The 26,530-nt window shown below is 34.0% G+C and overlaps 1 protein-coding gene across 5 annotated transcripts in view; it reads left to right on the top strand.

Annotated features, from left to right (window-relative positions):
* The first annotated feature begins 1,068 nt into the window (after window positions 1–1,068).
* Window positions 1,069–26,530, top strand: part of LOC129243150 (uncharacterized) — a 65,003-nt gene continuing 39,541 nt past the window's right edge. Inside the window, exons 1-2 of one of the 5 annotated variants that reach the window (XM_054880313.1) lie at window positions 1,069–1,236; window positions 18,063–18,640. In XM_054880313.1, coding sequence (XP_054736288.1) covers window positions 18,256–18,640 — 385 coding nt within the window. In that variant the 5' untranslated portion in view covers window positions 1,069–1,236; window positions 18,063–18,255. The other 4 variants (XM_054880315.1, XM_054880316.1, XM_054880314.1 and 1 more) reach the window with 4 other exon arrangements.

Below are 26,530 nucleotides of genomic sequence, written 5' to 3'. Positions count from 1 at the left end.
ATTTTAGGCAAAAAAAAAGAAAAAAATTTCAAGAATTTTTTTTTCAACGCCAAAATTTTTTATCGACATAATCCTACGTCAGACGAGAGTCAATACTATGTATATGATAACAATATTTTGTTTTTTTGTTTTAGATCACCGAAACGTAAGATTTCATGTACACCGTTTAGGCACCTAAGAAAAGCGGACCTGCGCTTGCAGAAGTGCCACAGCGGCCATTTTGAATATTTTGACTCAAAATTTTTTTTTCAAAAACTTAAATATATAATAAAGATAAGAGTTTAAATAGATTTTATGTACGAGCAATATTTTGTTAGAAATAAAATCCGGAAAATAAGCCTGTTTTTTCCCTTGTCACAGTATACTTCCCCCTTAAGAGCCTTATCGTAACAATGACGCATAATGGCAAATGCCACAGTGATAAGGAGAAAAACAAAGCCTTAGCATTACTTGGTAAAAAACAATAATTGAAAAAATTAATAATTAAGAAAATTAATAATAAAAAAAAATTATAAAAAAAATAATCAAAAAAAACTTTAAGGAAAAAAATAATAAAACAGCAATTTTAAAATAAAAACAATAAAGATATACTAAAACAAACAACGCGTGCTCCCAATAATGCCCTCCAATGCGGCATCCTTCCCCTGTGATCGCCATTGAATGGCACTCCATAGATTTGATCTGATTCCATTTTATTTTATTTTATTTGTGTTTTCTTGCGCTCTCCACCGTCAACCCACAAACAGCCCACCACCCACCCGCGTCCCCTTTTGTGATTCACTTGCTTCTTCCGCCGCGCGCACTCATTGCCGCTATCTGCACATGTTCGTCTTCGTTTATCTCACCACTTCAGTTCATTTCGCAATTCTCATTCCAGTATTTGCCTGTGTCTCTGATTGCGGCTCGTTTCTTTGCCTTCGGTGCGTCTGTTGTTCATCTTTGTTTGTTTTGATTGGAATTTTTTTATTTTATTTATTCTTTTTCTGTTTCTATGCGTTGTCGCTACACGTCTGTCGCCGCCACCATCTTTACCTTCGCTGACGCCGCCGATCACCATCTAAATAAAATAAAATAAGTTGGCTGAAATTGCCAGCGACACAGTTAATTGTTGCAAACATTATAAGCAAACGAGTGAACGAACGCGCTTCTCTTTCACGTTAGCCGCTCGATTTAATTTTTTGCTATACTTTGCATATTAACGCGCTGGTCATTGTAGTTTGATCTAGCTTCCGATCGGTAGGTTTTATTCGTGATATGCATCCTAAATATTTGTTGCTGCGAGTCAACAATAGTGCGTGAGGCCCAAAAATAATCCTACCGCACTGTTCGCCATCTCCGAATAAACTAAAAGTGTTTTTTGTGGTTGTTGCTGCTGCTGCTGCTGCTGCTGCTGTCTATTACCCCTACTTTGAACAAATAGTTGTTGGTGAAAACGATTCGCACACGAAACATGTTTGGACGTCTTTGAATGTGTTGACGTTGAGTGAAACACACCTGGCGCGGGTAAAAAGTGGTCAAAAGGGGGTCAAACCCCGCATTGTCAGTATTTTGTTTTGATTCTCGACATTTGTGTTTGTGTTGTATTTGTGAATTTTGTGTTATGATGGTTGTATTTGACTGTGAGACGCCGTTGGGTTGTTTACGAAAATCGACCACAAAACAAGTGAAAATCGTTGACACGTTTTTTTTTTTGTATACCAAAACCGGCAAATCACGCGGTAACCGCAAATTACCTATCGGTTGACAATATTGATGCGTAAAGACAAAAGGCAAAGACTAAAAGGTGATATTTTATGTTAAGTGATTACGAAGAAACCCAAATACTAAGTGGTTATTCGCACGTATTAATTATTTTAAAAGAAACCAAACTCACTGAAAGAAAATGGGATTAAAGCGTAAAAATTGCGTGTGACTCACGAAAAATTCATGGAAATCCCCAAAATTTTAATATAGTACAAATGGCACAATATATGTAACTGAAATCACTTCACATATTTACATGCATATGTATTTAAGTATACATAGGCATATCTTCGAGTATGTATACCCAGCAGGGAAACCAATTGGTAGCTAGTAGATGAGCTCTTTCTGAATTTTAGCCACAATAACCAAATTTTTGGCGAATAGTTTCCGGGAAGTTCCGAGTATGCGCAATACCTGCAAAGCTTTTACGTAATTATTTACTATCAAACCTTACATATAGCATATTCTACCAACACTCATTCTGCTTAAAAACGCTTTTAGAGAACAAAAGGAACTGCGCACATCCATTACATACATATGTATGTGTAACGAGAGTCTGGATAGGCTTAAGTGTGGTTACGGCACATTATGCCCTGCAAAATATTGACTTACCATTTCATTGAAAGTGTGAATATTTAATCAATATAAATATTTTTTCATATGTATCTAATAAACTCAATTTTTTTTATTTCCTTATTTATTTTTACTTTTCTATTGACGTCTCAAATGCTGTTAATTGGATTTTCCAGCAGAGTATTGTTTTTTTTTAATTTTCTTTCTACAAGTTTTTATTGGACTCACACACTATGAATCAACTTCCTTGTATTAGTAGGTCTGTTCATGAAGCAAATAATTTGTAGCAATTGTTACAAATTTTCAAGTTGTGGTGTTCATATATCCAATAAACTTGCAAAGTAGGGGAAAGTGAGAGAGCAAACTAACATTTCATTTTGAGGGGAAGCTGCACTCGATGAATTTTTATAATGAATTTGTAAGTGATAAAAACAGCTGATCGCAAAGTAAAAGTAAACACGAATTAAAATTTGCAAGTTGAGTGAAAGTTCTAAGCTCAAATAAAAATGCCGATTAAAATGGAGAATGTAATTAAATATATTTTAGATAAAACTTATAAAGCATTCAAGGTATCTTTTGTGTTTTATGCTTGCACTTCTTGGTTATTAACTAATTTGGAAATGTACACATATACACACATCTACACTTAGACGGAAGCAAGAAAAATTTGAAGAAAGCTGAGTTGCCCCAACAATACAAATCTAAAGGAATGTTATGCTTTGGAATGTTTTATATGCTTTACTTACTTATTTTTTTATTTTTTTTTTAAGCTCAGCTGAGAAAAAAATTTACTTTCTGTGGTTTTTCCGCCAACAATTAAATCAGCTGTTGGTAAAACTTGCAAATTATTACTCGATTTGCGTTCATGTACTTTTTTTTGATGTTTTTCTCTTTGAGAGCGAATTTTTGGAAATTAGGTGACTGGATAATTTTGACAGCCCTTGAATCTACCGCGGTTGAGAGAATACAGAAGACGCTCGACGCACAGTGAATTTGACAGAATCAGTTGTGGAGCCGGCATAATAACGTAATAAATGTTGCGTTTTTTTTTACATTTTTTGAGTACAAGTAACGTTTTTCTTGTTTGTTCTTTTTTGTAATAATATATCTTCTTAAGTCTTCCAAAACTTCACTACTTTGAAAGGCCCCCTTTGGTTCTCTCACACACTTCGTCTAGAACTACGTCATGGCGCAGTTACGCTCATTTTTTCCCCAGATAAAATCTGCGCCATCTTTTATTCCATTATATTTGAGCATCTACCACTTCCACAGGCATCGTCTGAATGCCCTAAGCAGGGAAATCCGACTTTTAAAAATATAGTAAAATTGAATTTTATTTTTAATTTATAATAAGTTAATGAAAATATTATTAATTAATAAAAACTAAAAATTTAACAAACAAAAAATAATTAATAAAAACTTTTGTAAAAAATTAATTTAATAAAAATATTTTAATAAAAAATATAACTAATAAAGAAAGTTTCTTTTATAATTATTTGTTTTCTATTAGAATTTTTTTATCAATTTAATTTTATATTAATTATTTTTTTATGAACATTTTTTTACCGATTTAAATTTTTATTTTTATATTAAACATTTTTTTATAGTTTTTTTTTATAAATTTTTGTATAACATTTTTTTTAAATAAATTTTTTTATAAAAGTTTTTTTATTAATTATTTGTTTTCTCTTACAATTTTTTTATCAAGTAAATTTTTAAAAAGAATTTATTAAAATCTTTTATCAATTTAATTTTTTTATTATATTTTTGTATTAAAAAATTTTTATAGATTTTTTTATAAATTTTGTTTTTATAAATTTTTTTATCAATTTAATTTTTTCTAATTTTTTATTAACCTTTTTTTAATTAAAACTTTCTTTATCAATTTAATTTTTTATTTTTGTATTAAACATATTTTTATAGATTTTTTTATAAATTTTTGTGTGTATTTTTTTTATAAATTTTTTTATACATTGTTTTTATTAATCATTTGTTTTTTTTTAATTATTTTTTTTTTTATCAATTAAATTTTTTATTTTTGTATTACACATTTTTTTCCATTGTTTTATACATTTTTTTTTATAAAAAAAATTTTTTTTTTTATTTATTTTGTTATATCATGATTTTATTAAAAACAAAAGCATTTCCACAATTTATGGAACACGGTTGCATTCATGTGGCTGCCTTGGTGGGCTTAGCACATCCTAGGACCTTGTTGACAGCTTTTGGCTCAATTTCATGAGCGGAACGATATTCTAAAAAAATATGTCTAACATAGTCAATTCCGAACTCCTGGGCGACGAATTGACTCACTGGTCCATTACTCCTAAAAGTTAATTCGTTTGTTGCGATATAAGACATTTTGAAGTCAAGGACCCTCCAACATTATAACTTTAATACCAACGCACAAAAAATCGGCATTTATTGATTTGTAGTCGAAATTGCTCTCTCAGTTAAATTTGCGAAAAAATGGGGCACGGAAGCATTTCGTTTTCTATTGTTTTCATGCATTCGCCTAATTGAAAATGCGTCTTTCCCAAATTAAATAATCGCCTAATTTTGGCAATACAACACTTACATATGTATTTCAGAATTAAGTTTTCAATATATATATTTTTTATTGTAGTAATAATTTTTTCGAAACGTTGCTCCAACTTTAATCAGCTAATTTCCTTACCTGTAAGTCATATATTGGCTGAATATTAAACAACTTACAAATTTTCCTTCCTATTTTTGTACAAATATATATGTATATATATATATACTTGTAGATATATAAACAAAACATACATACAGCAGATTTCCTAGTCGGAAATAGCGCTTAATTCCACAAATTAGTTCCAGTTCGCGCCAACTTCACTTAGTTGCTACCGGACTGAAATCACAAGACCTACTTGAAAGATAAGAAATTATAAAAAATATGAAGTGCGGTCGAGATAAAAAAAACCCAGCGCATGAAGTATATATTTAAATGGAATTACTAAAAATAAAATAATTTATAAAAAAAATAGAGTGAAGTGCGTTTTGACATTTCTATCTTCAAAGGGACGCTTATTGACAAGAAAAATTCCCTATCACAGTTCAAGACATATTACTGCAATGATAATGCAATTTCTGAAGTAAATCAAGACGTTAACTGCTGCAAAATTAGGTGCTTAATCATGAATAGGGACATGGTTCAACCAGTTCACTGCGGGCAGGCTTCACGCTTTCTCACATTACATCCGATATGGGTTAGGTTTGGCAGACGCATCGCACATATAGACAACGATGCCACTTAGAGACCACGAAATGGGTCCATTGTGAGGTGAGGTAGAGCACACGGAAAATCCATTATGCTAAGATGTATTCGCCCAAAAATAGCAAGTCGCCGTTGATTTTTTTACAAGAATTCATCAGAGGCTATAACCTTCTGTAAGCCGCGTAAATGAATGGCGCAATTTTACTGTGGGGCAACGTCTCAAGCTCTTCAAAGAGACATACATACATACATATGTATTCCGTTGTCGTTGTTGTTGTTGTTGTAGAGGCATAAACATTCACCATACATGTACGGCGAATGCTGCTGGAGTGACAGTCCATAGCCGAATATAAATCCGGGTCGTTCCGCTAACGTAGAACTGACTACCGTGGGAACGTACGTATTCCGTCGAATACAAAGTTTATCTATCATACTGATATTTTCTTCCTTTTTTATATTATTACTAGCTTTAACCTGCGGCCCCGCTCGCGTAGGAGTAGTTTTGAGGGACTTGTATATAAAAGAATTACAAAAAATAATTTCATAGAAAATAATTTTTTATTAATAACCATAATATTACAATATCCGGCAACCGTTGATATGCCTCGTTGAATAAAATTAAAACAACCAATCAGAAAAATATCAAGCAAAATTATTTTTATTAATTTTTTATCTCAACCCGTTTTTGAACTTTGCATTTGGGTCATAGTTGAACAGCTTATGCGGATTAGAAGTCTAGAGTGTGCTACAAAAAGTGGTAAATAGGAAAAACTAAGATTTTTTAGATTAAATTTAAGCAAATATTCGATTATTAGTGACGAATGAGAGTGGTGGCGCGGCCTGGGGGCTATGGGAAGGGAGTTCCATCATAAAAACATGCCTATAACCTTCATTGGGTGAAAATATGAATGTATAAAATTTTTACGTCATTTGGTGTTGTCGTTTCGTAGTGATGCGCGGACAACGTACAGACATTCAGCTTTATAGTATAGATAAAGGATGCACAAGTTTTTTATTCCGCGAGCAAGAAATAAGTCCCCTTTGCAAAAACATGTCGCCTCGTTGAGCAGTGTTCCTTGAGTGCAGGGATGAGCTTCGAATAGCGAAGAAGCCGGTTTCAGTCTATGAATGCTTAATTTTGGTACAGTTGGATCAAAACTCCATTCTCTGCAAGCCTACGCTTTCGTTGTAGTTGCCAAGCAAAATTTTTAAAGTGATAAAGTGATTGTTGATCCCTTTTCTCGTCCTTCGGAATGTCAAAGAAAATTAACAATATAGGTATTGAATTATTTCGCCTTGATGCGGATTGCGGTGAGATGTTCGTCAGACGAACGTGACGACGGGGTTTCTCTCCAACCATAAATCCAATAATACTTGGCATTTGTAGCAGACGTCATTAAGCCTAAGTACGTTCTTTTTTTACTTTTTTTTCTCTTTGTCGGAATAGACTAGCATTACAGCACTCACACACAATTAAGTCCATTGTTGTACTGCACTTGGGCTCCCTTCTGAATTTTCTTTAAATCTACTCGACCTCCGAAGAAATCTGAGTAGATCCTGTGGTGCCAAGGAGCCAAGGTGGTCGCTTCTTAGCACAGCAGTGCCAAAGACTTCAAGCGTGATTCGAGCCGAAGGCCGGGCAGATGCACAGAAAGTGCCTTCTTACATTAGCCCGTCAATTGCATTTCTCGAATGGTGGAGATAGCAGTTGATTATAAGGATATCAATCCGCTAGAGAGAAAGCCACCTTCCTCATTGAGAGACTGGATTATCTACTTTCAAGTCATATTCTTTAAAACACCATCAACGTGAAGGGGTTTGTTTTTCATATCCAAACCATATTTGGCCGAAATCGGCAAGTCTAACCTAATGGCGCCAAATACAAAAATCGTTTCCAACTACTTCCGTATGAAAAACTGTCGAAAATATCATCCACTCTTTAAAATACACGTTTAATATAAAAGGTGGCATCAAATTAATCACCCTATCGGAAAATATATATTTTTCGCAAATATATACACATATACGGGTGAACGATATGAAGTGTTACCAACTTCACACTGCTTGTATCTGTAAAACAGCTCATGACATCAACGTCAAAATTATTCTAATGACAGTTCAATATATTGTTTATAAGCCATCAAAAGCATTTGCGTCTCAGTTTTGTTGAATTTCTTTTTTCTGTGATGGAATTCAAACGTAAAAGTGTGATTGCGTTATACAATTCGCAAACAATTGGGTCGTAGACCATGAACGTTCCAACAGGACTCGGCACCGTCTCATAAAGGTCGTGTGAACCAAGAATGGTTAAAAAATCATGTTCCACACTTCATTTCGCCTACACAATGGCTTTCGAATTCGCCAGACGCAAATCCGACGCGATTATACGAGAATGGGCCAAAATACCTCAAGATAACATTCGTGCTGCATGCAACTCATTTTTTGACCGTTTAAAGGCTATAGTCAAGGCAAAAGGTGGTCATATCGAGCTAAAGTGAATATACTACGAGTATATGTTAAAATTGTAATCATTTTTGAACAATTATGTCTTTGAAATCAATAAAAACTAATTTCACACAAAAAAGTTGTGGTGTTTTGAATAGGTAACACTTCATATCGTTCACCCTGTACATATGTACCTGTATGCAGATAATAATTTAGGAAAATATTGGTTTAAGTATTAAAACAAAAACGCAATGGAAGCTAAATACAAAACTAGACATGTTTAGGCAAATTTGTCAAACGAGACAGTCGGGGCGATTAAAGCTAAATTCTCGTATGTCTAGATCCAATTAGCCAGTATACCTCAAATTTCCGGTGCACGTGTACACAAAAATGAATATGTAAACACAGCCTAAAGGGAGAACAAATGGTTGTTGCTGTTCACGCGAAAATTTTAAATTTACTCGAAATTTGAATTCATGCGAAACAATTAGAGCATGGGAAACATAAACAAGGAACACATCAAATAAATTATAACAACTGTTGCAATATTTATTATTGAATTCCAAATAAATGCATGCTAATGTAAATATTTGCGTAACTTAATGTACTTAACAATGGAAATATAGTTTCATATTCTAGCGCTGAACTTTCAATTTTGAGAGGATTAGGCCAAACAGCGGGATCGAGTTTGTAATGGGGCATAAAACATTCCGCATACAAGTGCTGCTACAGTGATAGGTCTTAGCACTCTAAATACTACCACATTTGACTGTTCAGAAATCAGCTCCAAGACCATCATCTGTGGCATGAATATCAAACTACTTGGGAACTGATATTAAGACCACTCTCATCGCCAACTTTGAAATGTAAAGAGAAATTCTTCAATTGCCGTATGCAGATTTGTGGGCAATTCTGCCTTTTGGATGAGAGGCAGTTGATGGAGCGAAATAACAAAATAAATAACGCAAAGATTTGTTGCTTATTTCTGTTTCACTGAATTATGTCGCTGGTTCAATCAATACATCTATGTCAATCCCGAAACCGCTAAAATTTCTAGCTTTATGAAGTCTCCTCTACATTTCACGTCCATCTGTATTGAGTTTGGGTAGCACTTTTTCTTTGCATTTTCACACCTCCCTCCAAGTCGCAATAAATATCGAAAATAAATAGAATTAAATGATTCTGATTGCCAGCAAAATTTAATTTGAATGCATGAATGCTATCATTAGGGCGTTCCAAAAACAAAATATACATGTGAGTAAAAAATTGCACGTCAAATGATGGATTTTATAAGAATAAAATTATATTGAAGTAAATACTTAAGGGGTTAGGGGCAGTCAGAAAATTGGATTCTTTTTATTTGCATTTCCTTAAAGTATAATATCTTAAAAATATTGTGTGAAAATTTGAAGTGAATCCGATAAATACTTTTTGCGTTATTCAACACATAACAAAGGGCGCTCGAACGCTCCGGAGCTCGAGAGCAAAATTTTAAATGCGTTTTTCTCAACGCTGCGTTTTTTGAACTGGTGATCACTGTAACATAAAAGCCGCTTAGTAGATTACAATAAAATTTATACTGCTTTTGAAAAACATACAAACTTGTGCCTGATCGATTTTTTTTTTTTTAATTTCTATTTTTTTTAGCAATTAATTGTCGGTTTTTTCTCGAAAATCTAAAACATATTTTCTGAGGCTGCCATATTGTTAATTTTGAAAAAAAAGCTTAGATGAGGCATAAGATTATCTATTAATAAAACTAATTTCTCTAGTCCGATTGATTTTAGATGAATATCCAAGGACTTGTGATGATCACCGCAAGGGGCTTCTGGAGAAACGGGCTCCACACAAACAGCGATAACTTTTACAATTAATATTTTTTTTTTTTTTTTGAAATTTTACTGAAGTCAAGTCAAAATATGATTTATTAATGCTAAGTTTTTATTTTTGTAGAATAAAGCAATTGACTAGCAAAATAAATTATTGAAAATCGTCATTTTTTCGGGCCTCTGACTACAGCTCACCCTTTAAATTATTTAAAAATGCAGTTTAAAAGATTTCATAAATATAAATTCTAAAATTTAAGTCTAATGCATAATTATCTTAAATCGGGTGTTTTTCTAGGAGTTTGAGAACTTCAAAACAGAAAAATTGTTGGAATGATTTTTTTCATAATTTTTAGTCATAATCTGCATTTAATTTTTTAATAATATATAAATTTTGAATATCCGTCATATGCCCGCCGGTGCTACGAGTTTGTCCATTCGATTAGTCCGCTTTTTGACTACTTTCTCCATTATATTTTAATCATTAATCTAAATGAGCGCAAGCAGCAAAAATACGACGTAAACGTGGGTCATTTGGCTTCAATTCTTGCACGAGCTGTATTTTATAGGCACACAATCCATAAGTTTTGGCTTACTCTTGGAAGAGTCTTGTCGAGGAAAAAACGTGAAATTTTCCGCGCAGTCGAGCGGCAAAGGCCAACAAGTCGAGAATGATGATGAATCAATATTTCGGCATCTTCTTCAATGCTTCGCTAACAGAGATTGTTTGTTTAGTTCAGAAGTGCTGTTCTGGCATTAAATGATTCATGATGGCTTGCCAAGCTTTACGGAATGGAAATGCCAACACAGTTTGCCATTCGCAGCTGTCATCGATATCGATAGTTCTCACATATTAAAAAAATACCCGATATTTCACTTAAGAAGCAATTAATACTTTAAAGCAAAAACTAAATTGAAAGAACTAAAAACTGAATAGAAATGTCAACACAGTTTGCCATTCTGCACTCTCAAACCATAGTTATCGATATCGATACCTCTCACGCAGCAAAAAAAAACACCCGATATTTCACTTAAAAAGCAATTTATAATAAAAAAATATTAAATTGCGCACATTTAATTTTGACAAGGTAGAAAAAAATATAGTTGTTGAAAAATATTAAGCGTAAGTCAGTTTTATAATTAAAAAATATTAAACGCAAGTCAGTAGTATAATTGAAAAATCAGACAACTTTTTATTAAAAATTAATTTATGATGCCTTAAGCTCGATGTGGCGGCCGCCGTAGCCGAATGGGTTGGTGCGTGATTACCATTCGGAATTCACAGAGAGGTCGTTAGTTCGAATCTCGGTGAAAGCAAAATTAATAAAAACATTTTTCTAATAGCGGTCGCCCCTCGGCAGGCAATGGCAAACCTCCGAGTGTATTTCTGCCATGAAAAAGCTCCTCATAAAAATATCTGCCGTTCGGAATCGGCTTGAAACTGTAGGTCCCTCCATTTGTGGAACAACATCAAGACGCACACCACAAATAGGAGGAGGAGCTCGGCCAAACACCTAACAGAAGTGTACGCGCCAATTATTTATTTATTTTTTTATAAGCTCGATGTGACTTTTAAACATACTTTTGGATATACTTTAAAGTTTTATAAAAAACTAGACCCACCTTAATGTGCATGTGTGATCGTAATTTAAAAACCAAGAAGTGATAAAATCAAATAACAATCACCATTTTACAAAAATATGCACATATGAAAATGCTCTCAACAAAGCAGCACTTTCATACCGCTAAAATCCAGATTATTTAAAACAAATAAACAGCTGTGAAATGTGCAGCGAAGGAAACTTACAAAAAAGAATGCTGCGCATTGTGCCGCTCATTCTACTCCATCAGAGATTCGCGCTTTTCCATCGTTCTTGACCCAGAATGAAAATAAAACAAAAATATGCACATTAGGGTGGCACTCACATTTGCGTAGGCTAAGCAAAATAAGCAGGTTGAGAGCTTCTTAACCCCTTTAAATTTAGCGCAATTCTTTGAGTGGAATTATCATGAAATAAAACTTAACTTGTTGTTATTTAATCTCTTTATATAAACGTAAAAACTATTTCATTTGTAATACAAAAGGTTTATTAAGTAATGATAATATTAAATAAAAATGGAAAAATAAAGACTTTAAGTAATAATGAAATTAAGATGAAACAAAAACATTCTTGATATACACAGAAAAAACCTAACAAAATATTTAAATTCATTAATATAATAATAAAATATTGCGTCTCTTTTATGGAAATTAACTACAACTAATAATCCTGAAGGGTGTGATACTTTTCGAAGCAATCTGGTGAATGTAAAGCCATTTTACATCGATCACTTCGATTTTTGTGTTTGGCGCAAACATGACAACTTTTTGAAGGATTTTGTTTGTTATTACTTAGAGGAACGCGTTCTGGAAAATGACCCCAATTCCTAACCTGTCCTCGTGTATTGTAATTTGGTAATGTTACCTTGGCGTTTACTCAAGGCAAAAAGTCGTAAATTGTTGCTTTCTGTCGTGGATTTTGGAATGCAAGACACGAGCATTATAAAATGCAACATCAATCATATAGAAAAAGATTTTTTTGTATCCTTTCATGAACTTTCGTGTAATAGAAAAACATGCTAACAACTGGCCCTGTTTATCAACTTCGCATCTTTTATAATATTTTACTCCAAATCGAGCTCTTTTAGAAGGACTTAACTGGATAAAACTCAAACGCCCCTTGTATTTCATAAGAGATTCATTAATAGTTATATCACATTTTGATGTATAAAGTTATCGAAATGTATTGTATCATTCAAATAAGTTACTACTGTTCGTACTTTTCTTATTCTATCATTGCCGCCTACCTCTCTATTATTAATAAAATGCAGAAAATGAGAAATAGCCAAATATTTTCCGAAAGGCATTGTTTTCCCAAATATCGGAGTGTGTATAATAGATCTTTTTGACCAGTTCCATTGCAGCCAAGGTTTTTTTACTTGTGACATAATGATAGTAAGCGCAAAAAACGCTCTCATCTCATCGGAAGTTACAGGAAACCATTCTTTGATCATTTTTTTTTATTATGGTGTTCACAGCTTTTGACCTGTTCATATACAAATTAGTTTATTTTACTAACATTTCCCAAAAATCATCTTTACTAGTTTACGTAAAAAGCAAAAATTTGTAGCTGGAACTTCTGTAAACTCAGTTATTTCGGGAATATTGTCTTTATCTTCCCAGGTCCATTCGTGCTATAAAGTGCTTGAATCATCATCAACTTCATCATAGTAGCTTCTTAGGCGTTTTGCACGTTTTCTAATTCTGGAACCTACACAACTATCTTCGCTATTCGCATCTCTTTCACTTTCACATGAATTATCCCTTTCATATTCCAATTGTTCTAATGTGTCTTCCGCATATATTTCACATTCAGAATTGTTACTTTCGTGTAATAAATTTTCAATTGTTTCAGACATTTTTAGGATTATTTTATACGAATTGGATTTAATAAAAAAAGTTAAAACTCCTTTTCAACTCCGAACAATTAGACAAACTAAGGGTTTATTAAAAAAAAAACTCTTAAAACCGTTATCTATATTAAGGTCAATTTAGCTAGATTATAAAAAAGACCATGTGCCATAATAATATTCTTATTTTTACAAGTTTAAAGAAATTCATATAGTTTTAAGCATTAAAATATATTGCGGGCGACGCCAGTCAAATTCGAGTTAAGTACAGAAAATCCTGACGGACGAGGCGTCATTTCCACTCAAGGGGTTAAAGGGGTATGCAACTAATGAGGTTACACCAGCAGGCACAAATTATTTAGTATTCGTCAAAAGTTTGCCGAACGATCCACTAATTCATGATTAACACAAATTTGGCGGTTCGGTGAGTGATTAACCGCAGATTTCAGAAAAACATTGAATGATTTAAGAATGATTGAAATAAAGTTATTCAGTATAAAATCAAGCTATGTAAATAAATTTTTTTGTTTTCCTTGTTCACTCCTCTCGGGAGCATAAGGTCTCGACAAGACACTCATTCTTGCGTTGGTTTCGTTAATCTATTTTGATTTCTGACAGGGTAGGTGATTAGTCTGCCGTTACCAGTCCTAAATAGTGGGAATGCCCACCTGTCGTTGTTTAGGAACAACGCCTTCTTACTGCTTAGAGCGCCATCTGTGTTTCACATTTTTCTGACAGAAGGATAGCACAGATGGTTGAGGACTTCGCTAAATTTTGGTGTGTCTACACTATTACCCCGGTTGCCCGCTTCCTCTTGCTGGCGCGACTGGTACAATGTGGAACTGTGTATTTTTCTTTGTTTTTGCTTGTTCTAGCAGCCACAATGAAACTAATGGCTGACTAATGTGCGGGAGTAAGGATGGAAGGGATACGTTTTTGGGGTTGAGGAATGAATTTTTTTTTTGGTTTTTTTTTTAGAAACAGGGAAAGTAAGTAAATTTGGTAAGGTGCGAGGACCGTGGTTTACGTGGGATTCGAATCCACAACCGAGGCCGCTGTAAATTAAATATTCATTTGGTATTGCATTGCATGAGTGCATTCAAATTTTATGAATATTTTCTTTACCGATGGGTTCATGAATTAAATAGGTGATACTTAAACGAATATCATTACGCCATGGAAGGAATAACAATTTTTTTCCAGACGGAAATTTTTACCATTCTAAAACTAGCCGAATGAATAATTGAGAGAAGATTGAGCAGGAAACTGATTGGAGCCTTTAGCGACAGTCAGGCTGCACTGAAGGCTCTGGAGAACGCAAAGAAAACCTCAAAGATTGTTCAAGAATGTAAGAAGAAGCTTAGTTCTGTTGCAAGACGAAATAAACTTGTACTTATATGGGTTCCAGAACACCGCGGTGTTCAAAGAATGAAATTTCCGATGAATCGACTAACTGTGGATCAGCGGTTACCCCACAGGAACTTGAGTCAAAAATCGGAATCAGTTCTGCAGGAATCATGAATTGGATCAGCGATTAGATTGTCTAGAAGGCTGCAGAACTGCAAAGTGTTTTGCGACAAGCCCGAATAGAAAATTGTTGAATTTTCTTCTAAAACTTGGTTAAAAAGACGTTCGGTTACTATTCATGAGATCAGCATATGGCCACCATTGGAATCATTGAGGATCCGATTTACCTGTCTTACTTAGAGGAAACGGATAGCACTGAGCATTTTCTCTGTGAGTGTCCTGCCTTTGCCAGAGTGAGGCTCCGAATTTTTATTTCCGATGTCATTAAAATGAGTAAAATTCGTTCTCTCAAACTGGCGGATATTTTCAGATTTACCAACGAATCTGGGGAAATTCTCACAGGTCTACCTACCTCTTTGTATCTATTCTATTCTATCTCTTTCTTTCTGTTACTTCTCTCCTCTCCTCTTTGCCTATCTACCCTTTTACTTTCCAGAGCTTTAAATATTATGAGATTTTTAGCCTGAGCGCTTTATGAGTTGCCAAAACTCTCGGTGCTTCTTGGCGTGACTTTCTCAAATTTCAAAGAGGTACATTTTAGCGCTTCCACTGAGCAGCTTGGCGCGATCTAAGCTTCCATCGCACAGCGTTAACAAATAGGCATTCATAAATATATGTTGTAGAATATTTATTTTTACTTTATATGGTTTTCACACAAATGAACTAATACATGCATATGATGCATAAATATATGTAAATACATAGTTGTACATACATATGTATGCGTATGTGTTGGTCATAAGGTTGCGCGCAAGTTGGTAGTGTATCCCTGCAGGAAAAAGTATCCGTATACTAGTATGAAACTACTGCACTTCTGTCGAATTTGGTCTGGTTGGTGACTAGTTCGTACTACTAATACTTTATATATAAATAACTGATGAATTACAATTAAACGTGTTAGGTAGCGCCAGATGTTCTGTTGTATCACTTTTTCGTTAGTTCGTAACTAGTACTAAATTCAACAAAGGCGAGTTGTTATTTCGAAGGTGGCATTAGCTCGCCATTTTAAACCCTTAAAGGGTGCCGCTGGTCTAGAGCTCGAAAATTTAGTTTACTTATTTATTTTGAGGATGCAATAAAAAAAATAAAAAGCGATATTTAAATTTTTTAATGAAAAAAAAATTTTTTTTCAATTTTAATAATTTTAAAAATGGCGCTGAAGATTGGACGGTGTTGTCCATTTTGGCTCTTCTGTTAATCTGAAACACAAAAACCAAAACCAAAAAAAATATTAATCAGAATACTAGAATAAAAAAAAAATCACAAAATGGCACGTTTGTTTTTTTTCGACAAATAGGGTTTTTTTCGCTTTTTAATCAAAAAATAGGAAATAATTATATGATTCTAGGACGGACGATAGCCATTGATGTGGGGAACAACATTTTAAAATTAATATTGTATTAAAATTTCAGACGATTGGGTTGAAAAGTTTTTTTTTTAACAACACCAGGCCCAAAAAAGTGGTTTTGAGATAATTGAGTGGAAAGTTTTTAGAGTGGCCGCGTGACGAATCTGACTCTACCTGCTAAAACGGGTATAGAATTAAAAATTCCGGGAATATCCTTCCAAAAATTAAACAGTATATTCTTAATAATATTAATATTCTATACTTTCGAAATATCAAAAACAAAATCGGTTTTATGAAAATTCTAGACCCCCAGGACCCCTTAATACTCGTACTACATATCGGATGTGTTTTTTAGCTGCATAATAATTATCGATGTCCATAACTATGGTTTGATGGCGGAGAATGTCAAACTGTGTTGACATTTCTCTTCAGTAAGGCTTGGCTAGTCATCATGAATCGTTTTACGTCGAACAAATCATCATCATATTGGCTTTGCAATCCCGCGTTGGCCATTGCCTCTTCCACAATACGCCTCCCTTTTTTTTTTTTTTTTTTTTTTTGACTGCCCGCTTTCGCACTATGTTCTCATTTTCGTATATCGTTTCTCCGTCTTACAACCAACGGCGCCTTGGCCAACCTCTCCTTCTCTCTGCTTCAGGATTTGCTTCAAAAACTTTTTAAGCTTGATATAGCCAAAGTATGCTCTGTTATCTGCCTGAATACGATCTTGTATTGATAAGGATGGGTCCTTATTTATGCTGAGTACTACGCCTAAGTATTTTAACTCTTGCATGCGCTCAAAAATATAACATCCGATACTGATGTGACTATCTTGAAAGGATCGTTTCATGTATTTCGCCTTTTCTTCATTTATTTTGTGGCCCGCTGATCTTGTAACTCGCACTAGTCGCATGAAAACGTTCTGAAGAGCCTCCCTACTGCTCACAAGAATCACAATATCGTCAGCGTATGCGCATATTTGAATCGATTTATGAAATAGTGTGCCACCTTGATTTCTTTCGTTTATTGCTGAATGCAGTGTAAAATTAAACAAAAGCGTTGACTTTGGCTGTCGCCGAATAACATTTCGAATTCGTCAGACATCTGTGTTCGATCAATTGCTTTTCCTACAGGAAAATAGCTGCTAATAAAAATTCTACCAGCAGAAACTATCAGCTTCCCCTCAAAATGAATGTCAATTTACTCTCTCAATTTCCCCTACTTTGCTCGAGTTTTATGCACGCGAACGCCAAAAGCTGTTAGTTTGTGCTAATCAAAAATTAACAGTTATTCGAAGCGACCTACTATCGCACACTGAAGACAGGTGTCGCTACTCGCAACACGTGGAACAAAATAGATGCCATTTAATGATATCGGACTAGTTCTCTACCAAAACTTTGTCTCTCAAGCTCAAATTCTCTCTGCAGGGTATATTAACAAATATTACACAAACACACAAGCACATAAGCATAAGTTGGTACGCGTAACCATAAGAGTAGGTTTGCAGGGCATATGGCACGACAATACATTGTCTCCGCTCAGCTTTTACTTACATACATACATATATACGTACTTCGTGCGCACATAAAGGTGGTGTAAATACACACATACATATGCAGCATGTTGCTAGGAAACCTCTTAGAATTGTTTTGATTTTAAATTATTAACCCAAATTATTAGCATCGGTGTGTTAATAAATATTTGAATTGAACGCTGGCAAACGCGCAATTGCGCACGCGTCCCGCACATCACTTGCCAAGCCGACTAGGTTGCCTCCCTGTCCCCCTGCCCCCTCCAACAAAAACACAAAACATACAAAGACAGCAGCAATAGGCACGTCAATGGCGGTGGAAAAAACTTTCAAAAATCTGCTAAAATTTTGTCATTTTACACCTTCGCGTATTTTCAGTTGCGACATGAAGCTGCGCGAATAAAGTCGACAAGTATTATTTCAGTGTCGATCCAAAAACAATTAATGGAATTCAGCGAGAATACAATAAGTAACGTTAACTTAAGAAACACACCATTTAGCTAAGTGCCCGCTAAGTAAACTGCGAATAGCACATAAAACATTACGAATAAGAACCCAAGAAAGCATTAACATGTCAGAGTTGCAAGTGTTTACCACCAATTATACAACCACGTCGTCGCAAGATAAGCTTGAGCTTTTTGAGCTGCCGCAGAACTATTCGATACTCATTAATAAGCTGGAGCGTCTGGCACTTGGCCTAGACACGACGTTCAGTAATCTCTCGTTGGATCGTAAGGACGTCGAAGTGGCGGTTAGCGGATCAAATGAGTTTCTGGACGCCTTTGGTGGTCGTGTGCCACCTTCCCGCGTCATACATACGCGCCTTGAGTCCGATATACCGGCCGTAGTCAGTGACATCTGGATTGGTGTTATACTGACGTTGCTCATAGTGTCGGTGATCTTCTTCATTTGTTCCTGCTTTCTGTACCACAAATTCCAGCAATGGAAGAACTCATGTAAGTAAAAAAAGGAAATAATTGCAGTTTACAGAATTAAGAAACTTTTATTTATGAAGCGCATAATTTTGCATCAACTCGATTTTTTTTCATTTATGAATAAGTAAGACAAATAACTATTTAAGATACTGTACGTCATATAAAATATGTTTTTCAAAACATTATGAACCTCAGGACTCAGAGCCTGAAAGCCTGCCACCGCCTTGAGTAGGCGTCGGTGATAGGGCAATCGCATTTTTTATAGGCAACTCTACCAAAATTGGTAACTTTTATCTTCACAAATTCGACTTGGTAAATTTCGTCAGCCGTAGCCGAATGGATTGGTTCGTGACTACCATTCGGAAGTGCACAGATTTGAATCTCTGAGCATGAAACATCAAACTACAGAAACACTTTTTTTTAATAACGGTCGCCCCTTAGCAAGCAATGCAAACCTCCGCGTATATTTCTGCCTTGAAAAAAACTCCTCATAAAAAACAAAGTTCCATTCGAAGGCGGAGTAAAACTGTAAGCCCCTCCATTTGTGGAAAAAATCAAGACGTATACCACAAATTATAGGAGGAGCTCGGCCGCACACCAAATAAAGTGCAATTACCTATACATATGTACACATATGTATGTATATACATGATTTTTTGGAGGGCTTTCTAGCTGCAGTCGAGCAGGCTCAAATATTTATAGCAAAATAATTCTCTGTTTACAAGATTCGATTTTAACAGTAAGACATTGAAGGTGTAAACCACAGTTACTCCACAAAAAATAATTCCAAGCTGGCGCAAAATTAATCATCCTTTTTGCTTTTGAATAACTATTATTAAATAAAAAAAATTATTTTGAGTGATGGAAATTTTTATGTTGACCTCTACGCGCTCCATTTCTTGCCTTTTTGTATAGCACAGCCGTCTCGTTTACAAGTGTCAAATATGATTGAGATGCGACGCCATAAATAAATTATAATTTTGTGAAACCCTTTTGTATTTCGCCACTTCTCCTAATATATCCAAATTTAGTTGCCTGTACTGCAATCTAAACATCTCCATCTGTCCGATAATTCGTCTTGTCAGCCGCGCTCAGGCCCAATAATTTTTTTTTGTTTTGTCAGAAATTCGCACTCAGTTCTTGACCGTTAAGATGAAGCGTTATCTTGCACAGGTGACCAGCTGTCGATTTCTCGATATTCACGATAAATACGACGTGCTGTCGGTCAAAATCTGATACACTGTTGTCTAAGGATCACCATTTAATGATTCCAATGATTATTTCAGATGGTTTCTTATTATTTAAAAAAAAATTACACACTATTTCGTTGATTTTTGGAGATAATCCTGGTTTTTCATTGCAACAAAGCGTTCACCTACCAGTTCTAAATACTTTGAACTCATAAATTATGGTACGAGATAAATATTAATCTGCTGTTTGAAGTATTTAATACTTTGAGATTGAAAATATTATTCAAATTTCATGCAAAATTCAATTTCAACTTTTGTTAAACTAATTTCCCGTGTAATTTTTGGCCGAGCTGCTCCTCCTATTTCTGATGTGCATCTTGATGTTGTTCCACAAATGGAGGAACTTACTGTTTCAAGCCGACTCCGAACGGCAGATATTTTTTATGAGGTGCTTTTTTGTGGCGCAATAAATAAAGTTATTTACATCCAAATATCATGGTAATGCTGGTCTATAGAGCATATGGAATTTCCCAAAAGTAGGCGTAATAAAATATTTTATTAAATTGTCTTGATGTTCTATGTGTTTTTAAAAATGGCTGACTCTGGGTGTTTATTGAAGTTTTTTTTTCAGTTCTTGGCAATAAATTCATTTACAATGAGAGTCCTGTGAGAGTTTGCGTTATCGTGACTGCCAAATTCTTATTTTTCCCCCAAAATTGTGGCCCTCTCTCCACAAATGTTTACTCTAAAATGCCACGTGAAACCCCATTAGTATTCTTTATTTTTTTTTTATTTTATTATATTTAATTATCATTATTTTATTTTAATTTCTTTTAAATCATAAACTCGTACTTGTTTGCTATGCTGTAAAAAAACGAGAATTCCAAAAGTTTTGCATTTACGTAATAAGCAATTAGACCTCCAAATTGCAGTAATATGCAAAGTAAGTCTCATTAGCGTCACGCTAATACCTATCGCACACTTCTACCATTTCATTGCTTTTAATATATGTATGTACGTACGCAAAACTACGCACCTATGCAATTTAAGCAAGGATAAACAATGATAATGAATGAAATGTGCTTACGAACACTGTCGCATCCTCAAATCCCCATTAAAGGGGCTGTGGGTGTTTTAAAATTTCCACCGATGCATGTAAAAATAAAACGGTACATTATTAGGTGTGTTGTTTATTCGTGTAATTTAAGCCGAATCACTTTTTTAAGCGCTCTTTGTTGTTTGCAAGTCCAGTTATTCGCTCCATAAATTCTCTCTTCTCACCATTGGCAATTTCTTAAATCGCCTGTGGATAGTTGACATAACATTTATGCTTAACAGCGCCATACAAAAAATAATCTATGTAATGCAGTCAAATTGCAGCTTCTAGTCGATCAATCAAGCAAGCATCACCGGTTGGCTATTCGGTTTTTGAAATTCGATTCGGATTTTCTTCTAGCCACAAAATAAATTTCTGACACATCGGGAATGTTATTTTAGCTGTGAAAGTCAAGAAAAATCGATACTTAAAATTTCAGACGCTAGATGAAGCACCCTGTGCATATGTATTTTCGGCCTAAGTAATACATTAAACCTCAATAACGATTTAATTTACTCAAACCCATTTTTATTCTCACAATGCAAAAATCTTTGTTCCTACAAATGCTGTACAGCAAGCCCGACTAAAACTACAACTTGGAGGGGAATGGAAACACTAATCAGTCAATAAGTTGCTCTTTTATTTTTCAATTTACTTTTATTGCAATAATAAATTACAAAATTTTAATATCTAGACGTAATAAATAAAAAGACGTAATAAATATTCCGAAACTCACTGTATAATTCTGTAAATGTACATATCTCAACCTGAGCTCCTAAAAAATGTTCCCTCCTTAAGTGCGCGCTTACTTACGTAGTTGTACAGTGCTTACGTACATGCAAATGTATGTGTGTGTCTATATTTATATTCATTCGGTGAGTTACGCGAATTGTCACGTTGTTGTTTATCGTTCATTAGACTAGTTGTTGGTGACCCATCTTAATTGCCATTTTAATTGCTCGATAAATAAACAGGCGTCGAACAGATCGTGATAGGGGTAATATTCGTATACGAGTAAGTAGTACGAGTATGTAGAATGAGCACTCATCGTACATTGTAGTATCATTTCATTTTATTTGCTAATGTCGTATAAGTAGTTGTTGTTTGTTGTTATAGGTATACTTGTTATTATCTGCATCGTAAAAGGTGTAAATTAAAATTGGAGCAACGATCGGTGGAGAGCTTTTCATAAATGGGAAGTTGAGATACTGGAGCGTAGCTCCATACATATATGTATATGTATGTAACATATGTAGATAATTAATTTTATAAGTGGAAAGATGTGTGTAAACAAGACAATATGTAAATGCAAACAGTAACAACTAGAATTTCAATATTATGTTTATAATATGAGTATAAGTAGTGCATGCACACAGACCAACAAATACATCATGCACACACGTAGGAATGCACCAACGCAAGGAAAAACTGTTCACATAAAGTGGGAGTTGTTTTCAATCTGACACTTAAAATTTCCCACCAACGCGAGGAGTGAGAAACTAAATTCGCATGAGTGCCTATAAGCGCAAACAGCTACAATTGTTTGAATAATATAGGTATGTACATACATACATATATACTATAATAACAACAAATATTTTTATCAGAGCAGTCACTTTACGTCAATATTGCAATAAAAGCATTAAACAGATCTGAAGTGGCAGTCCGTTTGTTGAGCTGTCTCACTTGACAAATTGTCACAAATGCGCGCCATTATCAGAATGATGTGAATTACTTAAATCAGTCAGCAGACCAACAAAACACGAGGCAGGTAGTGTGTCGAAATAAAGTAAAAAGAAGGGAAATACATATATTACATATGTTTATATATTTTATTTAAGTGTAGGGGAATGTGTGTGTGTGTATGTTACGTTCATGTATACTTATCCAGTATTTCGTAAAACTTTTAAATAAAAAATATATGATCCTCCTGCTCAGCTTTCTTGTGAAATATTCTTAGGCCCTTCTGCGTTATTTAAACTATCAAATATTGTGAGCAATTATTTCTTTGTCAAATACTACCACGTAGTTGGAAGAAAGTGCTTCCCCACATGCGAAAGTCTCTAAATAATATTTATATTTACTATTATATATATATATAATTGGCGCGTACACCCTTTTTGGGTGTTTGGCCGAGCTCCTCCTTGATGTTGTTCCACAAAATGGAGGGACCTACAGTTTTAAGCCGACTCCGAACGGCAGACATTTTTATGATGAGCTTTTTCATGGCAGAAATGGAGGTTTGCCATTGCCTGCCGAGAGGTGACCGCTATTAGAAAAATGTTTTCTTAATTTTGGTGTTTCACCGAGATTCGAACCGACGTTCTCTCTGTGAATTGCGAATGGTAATCACGCACCAACCCATTCGGCTGCGGCGGCCGCAATTTACTATTATAGCAAGTATTTTTTGTCAATTTATACTCTTCCTTCTGCTATTTATTTCGTACTATTTTTCATAGTCATTTTATGATAATCTTCCCAGTATTTCTGAATATTTTGTATGGCATATTTATGTATGTCATATATGTATGTATATGTACTTGTATGTATATTAGGATGGTTCAGAAATTTTTTTTTTTTTCAATGCTACCGTCTACAATTTACGAAGAAAATGAGACATTTATTTTTTTTTTTACTTTTTTTATTGTATATTTATTCTCGTCGCCAACGCTTTGAAATTTTTTTTCAAAGAAAATGAGACATTTTTGTATGAAATTTACCCTGGCCGCTAGCGTTTCGAAAAATACCACTGAAAATACACCTATTCATATTTCTCCTTCAAAAATATGCAAAAAATTATGCCAAGATATATTTATTAAAAAAAATAATAATAATTTAAATTATTTTTTCTAGGAATCCTAAGAACTTCCCAAATTAAAAAAAGAAATTAGACATTTATTTATTTCTTAACTTTTTTATGCAATATTTATGCTGGCCGCCAAGCTTTGTAAATTACCATTGAGTTCTCATGGGAGAAAATCACCTTTTCGTATTTCCTCTTCAGAAATATCCAAAAAATTACGCCATATGATATATTAAAGCAAAATATATTAATAATTTAAATTATTTTTATAAGAATACTGAAAACTCCCAAAATTTTATATATAAAAACAATTATTTATTTGTTTTTAATTGCTAACGTAAAAAAATTGAAATAAAACTATAATGTTTTATTAAATTGTTTCAAAGTGCTTCTTTAAATTATTTAAAAAAATCGTTTTTGATATTTAATAACTTTTTCTATCTTACCTAGAAAGTTGTAGTTTTTTCTTTATTTTGTAATTTAGTATATTTGTATATTACAACTAGAAACTAGATTTATTAGTATGCTGTTACATTAAAAATTGTTTAACTACTACTACGACTGCTGTCAGTTTTCCCTCCTGGGGCATAGGGCCTCGTCTGTATTCAACTCTGTTCGGCAACTCTCTGCATATGTCGTTCCATGTGTCTCCTTTTCGCTTGTTCTTCGCCTCGATATTGCTGGTGCTTCGGCTATCCTCTGTTACGCTGCAGGTTCCATGTATTCAAGAATGATTATTCTCACCATCGCCTTGTCTTTCTTTATACCTACTGGTCTCTCTTAAGGTATATCCTATCCATTTCCATTTTCTGGTTTTGATTTCTTTAGCTACAACTTTTTGCTGAGTCCGAATGTATAACAACTCGTTCGAAATGTGGTTTGGTCACCAGATTTGCGGTATTCCGCGCAAGCATATCTTAACGAAGACTTGCATTTTGTTTTCAATCGTCCATTAGCCATCACTTTCGTTTTTTCGATGCTGATTTCAAGACCAGCTCGTTTGTATGCTTGTTTAAAAAACCGTGCTTGGTTGAACATCTAATAACATAATTGTATAACAAATTATTGTTATTGCCATAGAACCTATTTAAGGGGTAGCTCCAAGCAAGTCAATTTTTTGGGCTATCCTAATATATACGAATATATAAAATATTTACAATATATGTATAATCTTATTTCAAACAATACTAAAGTTATAAATGTGATGCTCACATGACTGTGAAATTTCTCAAAAAAAAACATGTGCCGGATATAGATATACATACATATGTATGTGTTATAAATTTCCATTACGCCGTACACTTCTTTACCTGTTTTGAATATAAATATTTATTTTACTAACATTAAATTTCTTCATGATAAATAAAAACAATAAAAAACGGGTTAGAATTAAGTGCAAATAGTCTGGCATTATCGCATTTGAAAATTCTCATGTCAATACAACAAAAAAATATGTACAGCGTAACTCGTAGCAAAGTTCGGTCCCTTCGATAATTCGTAAAACGTATACCATTTGGTCTCCATGGTAACTCGTATTTTTTCCCCCCAGCCAAACGACGTCGTGAATTTTTTACTAATCGTTCATTAGCCGACAATAAGTCTCTATAACTTGTATTCGTTACACAAATTAACATGAATTTTGAGTCCGAGTAGTGTACGTCTGATTTTGATTACTTTTGCCTAACTAATGAAAGAAACAAAATTTTTATCTAATGAAGTTGGATCTCGTAGCTACCAGAACAAAATTCCAAATTTGAAAGAACATCTCTATATTTTAATTACAATTCTATATATATTAAAAGGGAAACAAACTTTGAATTATTTATTTTTTTTTTTAAATTCTAATTATGGAAAACGAGACGCAAAGATTTTTGGATAGCCCACTTCAGAAATTTTCACCCATACATTACTTAGTATTTAGGGCGCATGCTTTGAGGCTTCTGTTATGTTTTCTTGTCAAATATTGATTAGCACACAATCAAGCGATAATTTCAAAATAAGCTTCTTAAAATTTGTGGTTTTAATAAATTGCTCAATTACCGCACTTTAAATACTTTTATGTGCGCAATTAATGACAAATACGTCAATGGCATACATGATTTTTTTATTATTATTTAATTTGAAATGTATGTAAGTTCAATTTGATTTATGTATATCTCCTATACAAAAATAGTATGCGAGCTGTGTTAAAAAAAACTAACTTAAAATTTCGCATATCTCCAGCATATCATATATTGACATTATCAGCCATTTTTTTGCATTTTTAGTTTTATGTTTTGTTTCTGACAGATATAAAAGTTAGACATGCTTGGTAATTTTTTGCATCAGGTCATACGTCATTCCTTATTCGTGATTTTTCGACCTTAAACAAGACCATAGTAATGCCTCTCAGCCACCGTACTCACCAGTCTTGGCCCCCAGCGACATTTTCTGTTCCTAAAATTAAAATGAGCCATAGAAGAACGAAGATTTGCAGTTCTCACGATAGTCGGTTCTCTGTTACCGGAACTACCTGAATTTTTAACCGCCAAGGACTGTCACTTCAGCAGCATTCCACGTATATGTATGGGGAATGTTTATGATGCTACAACAACGACAACGGAAATTTTTTATAATGGAGGAGAAAAATCCCACATTGTTGAGAGAGCTCAAACGCATAGAATGGAGGTTGGAAAAAAGCGCTGGCACGGGTATAGCTGAAGAGAGGATTACCTTGAAGGGAACAAAGTAAATGATGAATAAGGAAAAATACATTTTCTTACTGACTTTTTCCATCCGAATTTTAAATTTTATTATACTCGCATTTAAAAATTCTGAAAAAA

The sequence above is a fragment of the Anastrepha obliqua genome, chromosome 3 (assembly GCF_027943255.1).
Source record: "Anastrepha obliqua isolate idAnaObli1 chromosome 3, idAnaObli1_1.0, whole genome shotgun sequence".
Lineage (NCBI taxonomy): Eukaryota > Metazoa > Arthropoda > Insecta > Diptera > Tephritidae > Anastrepha > Anastrepha obliqua.
Note: the sequence above shows the minus strand (reverse complement) of the source record. Positions and strands in the feature narration are given on the sequence as shown.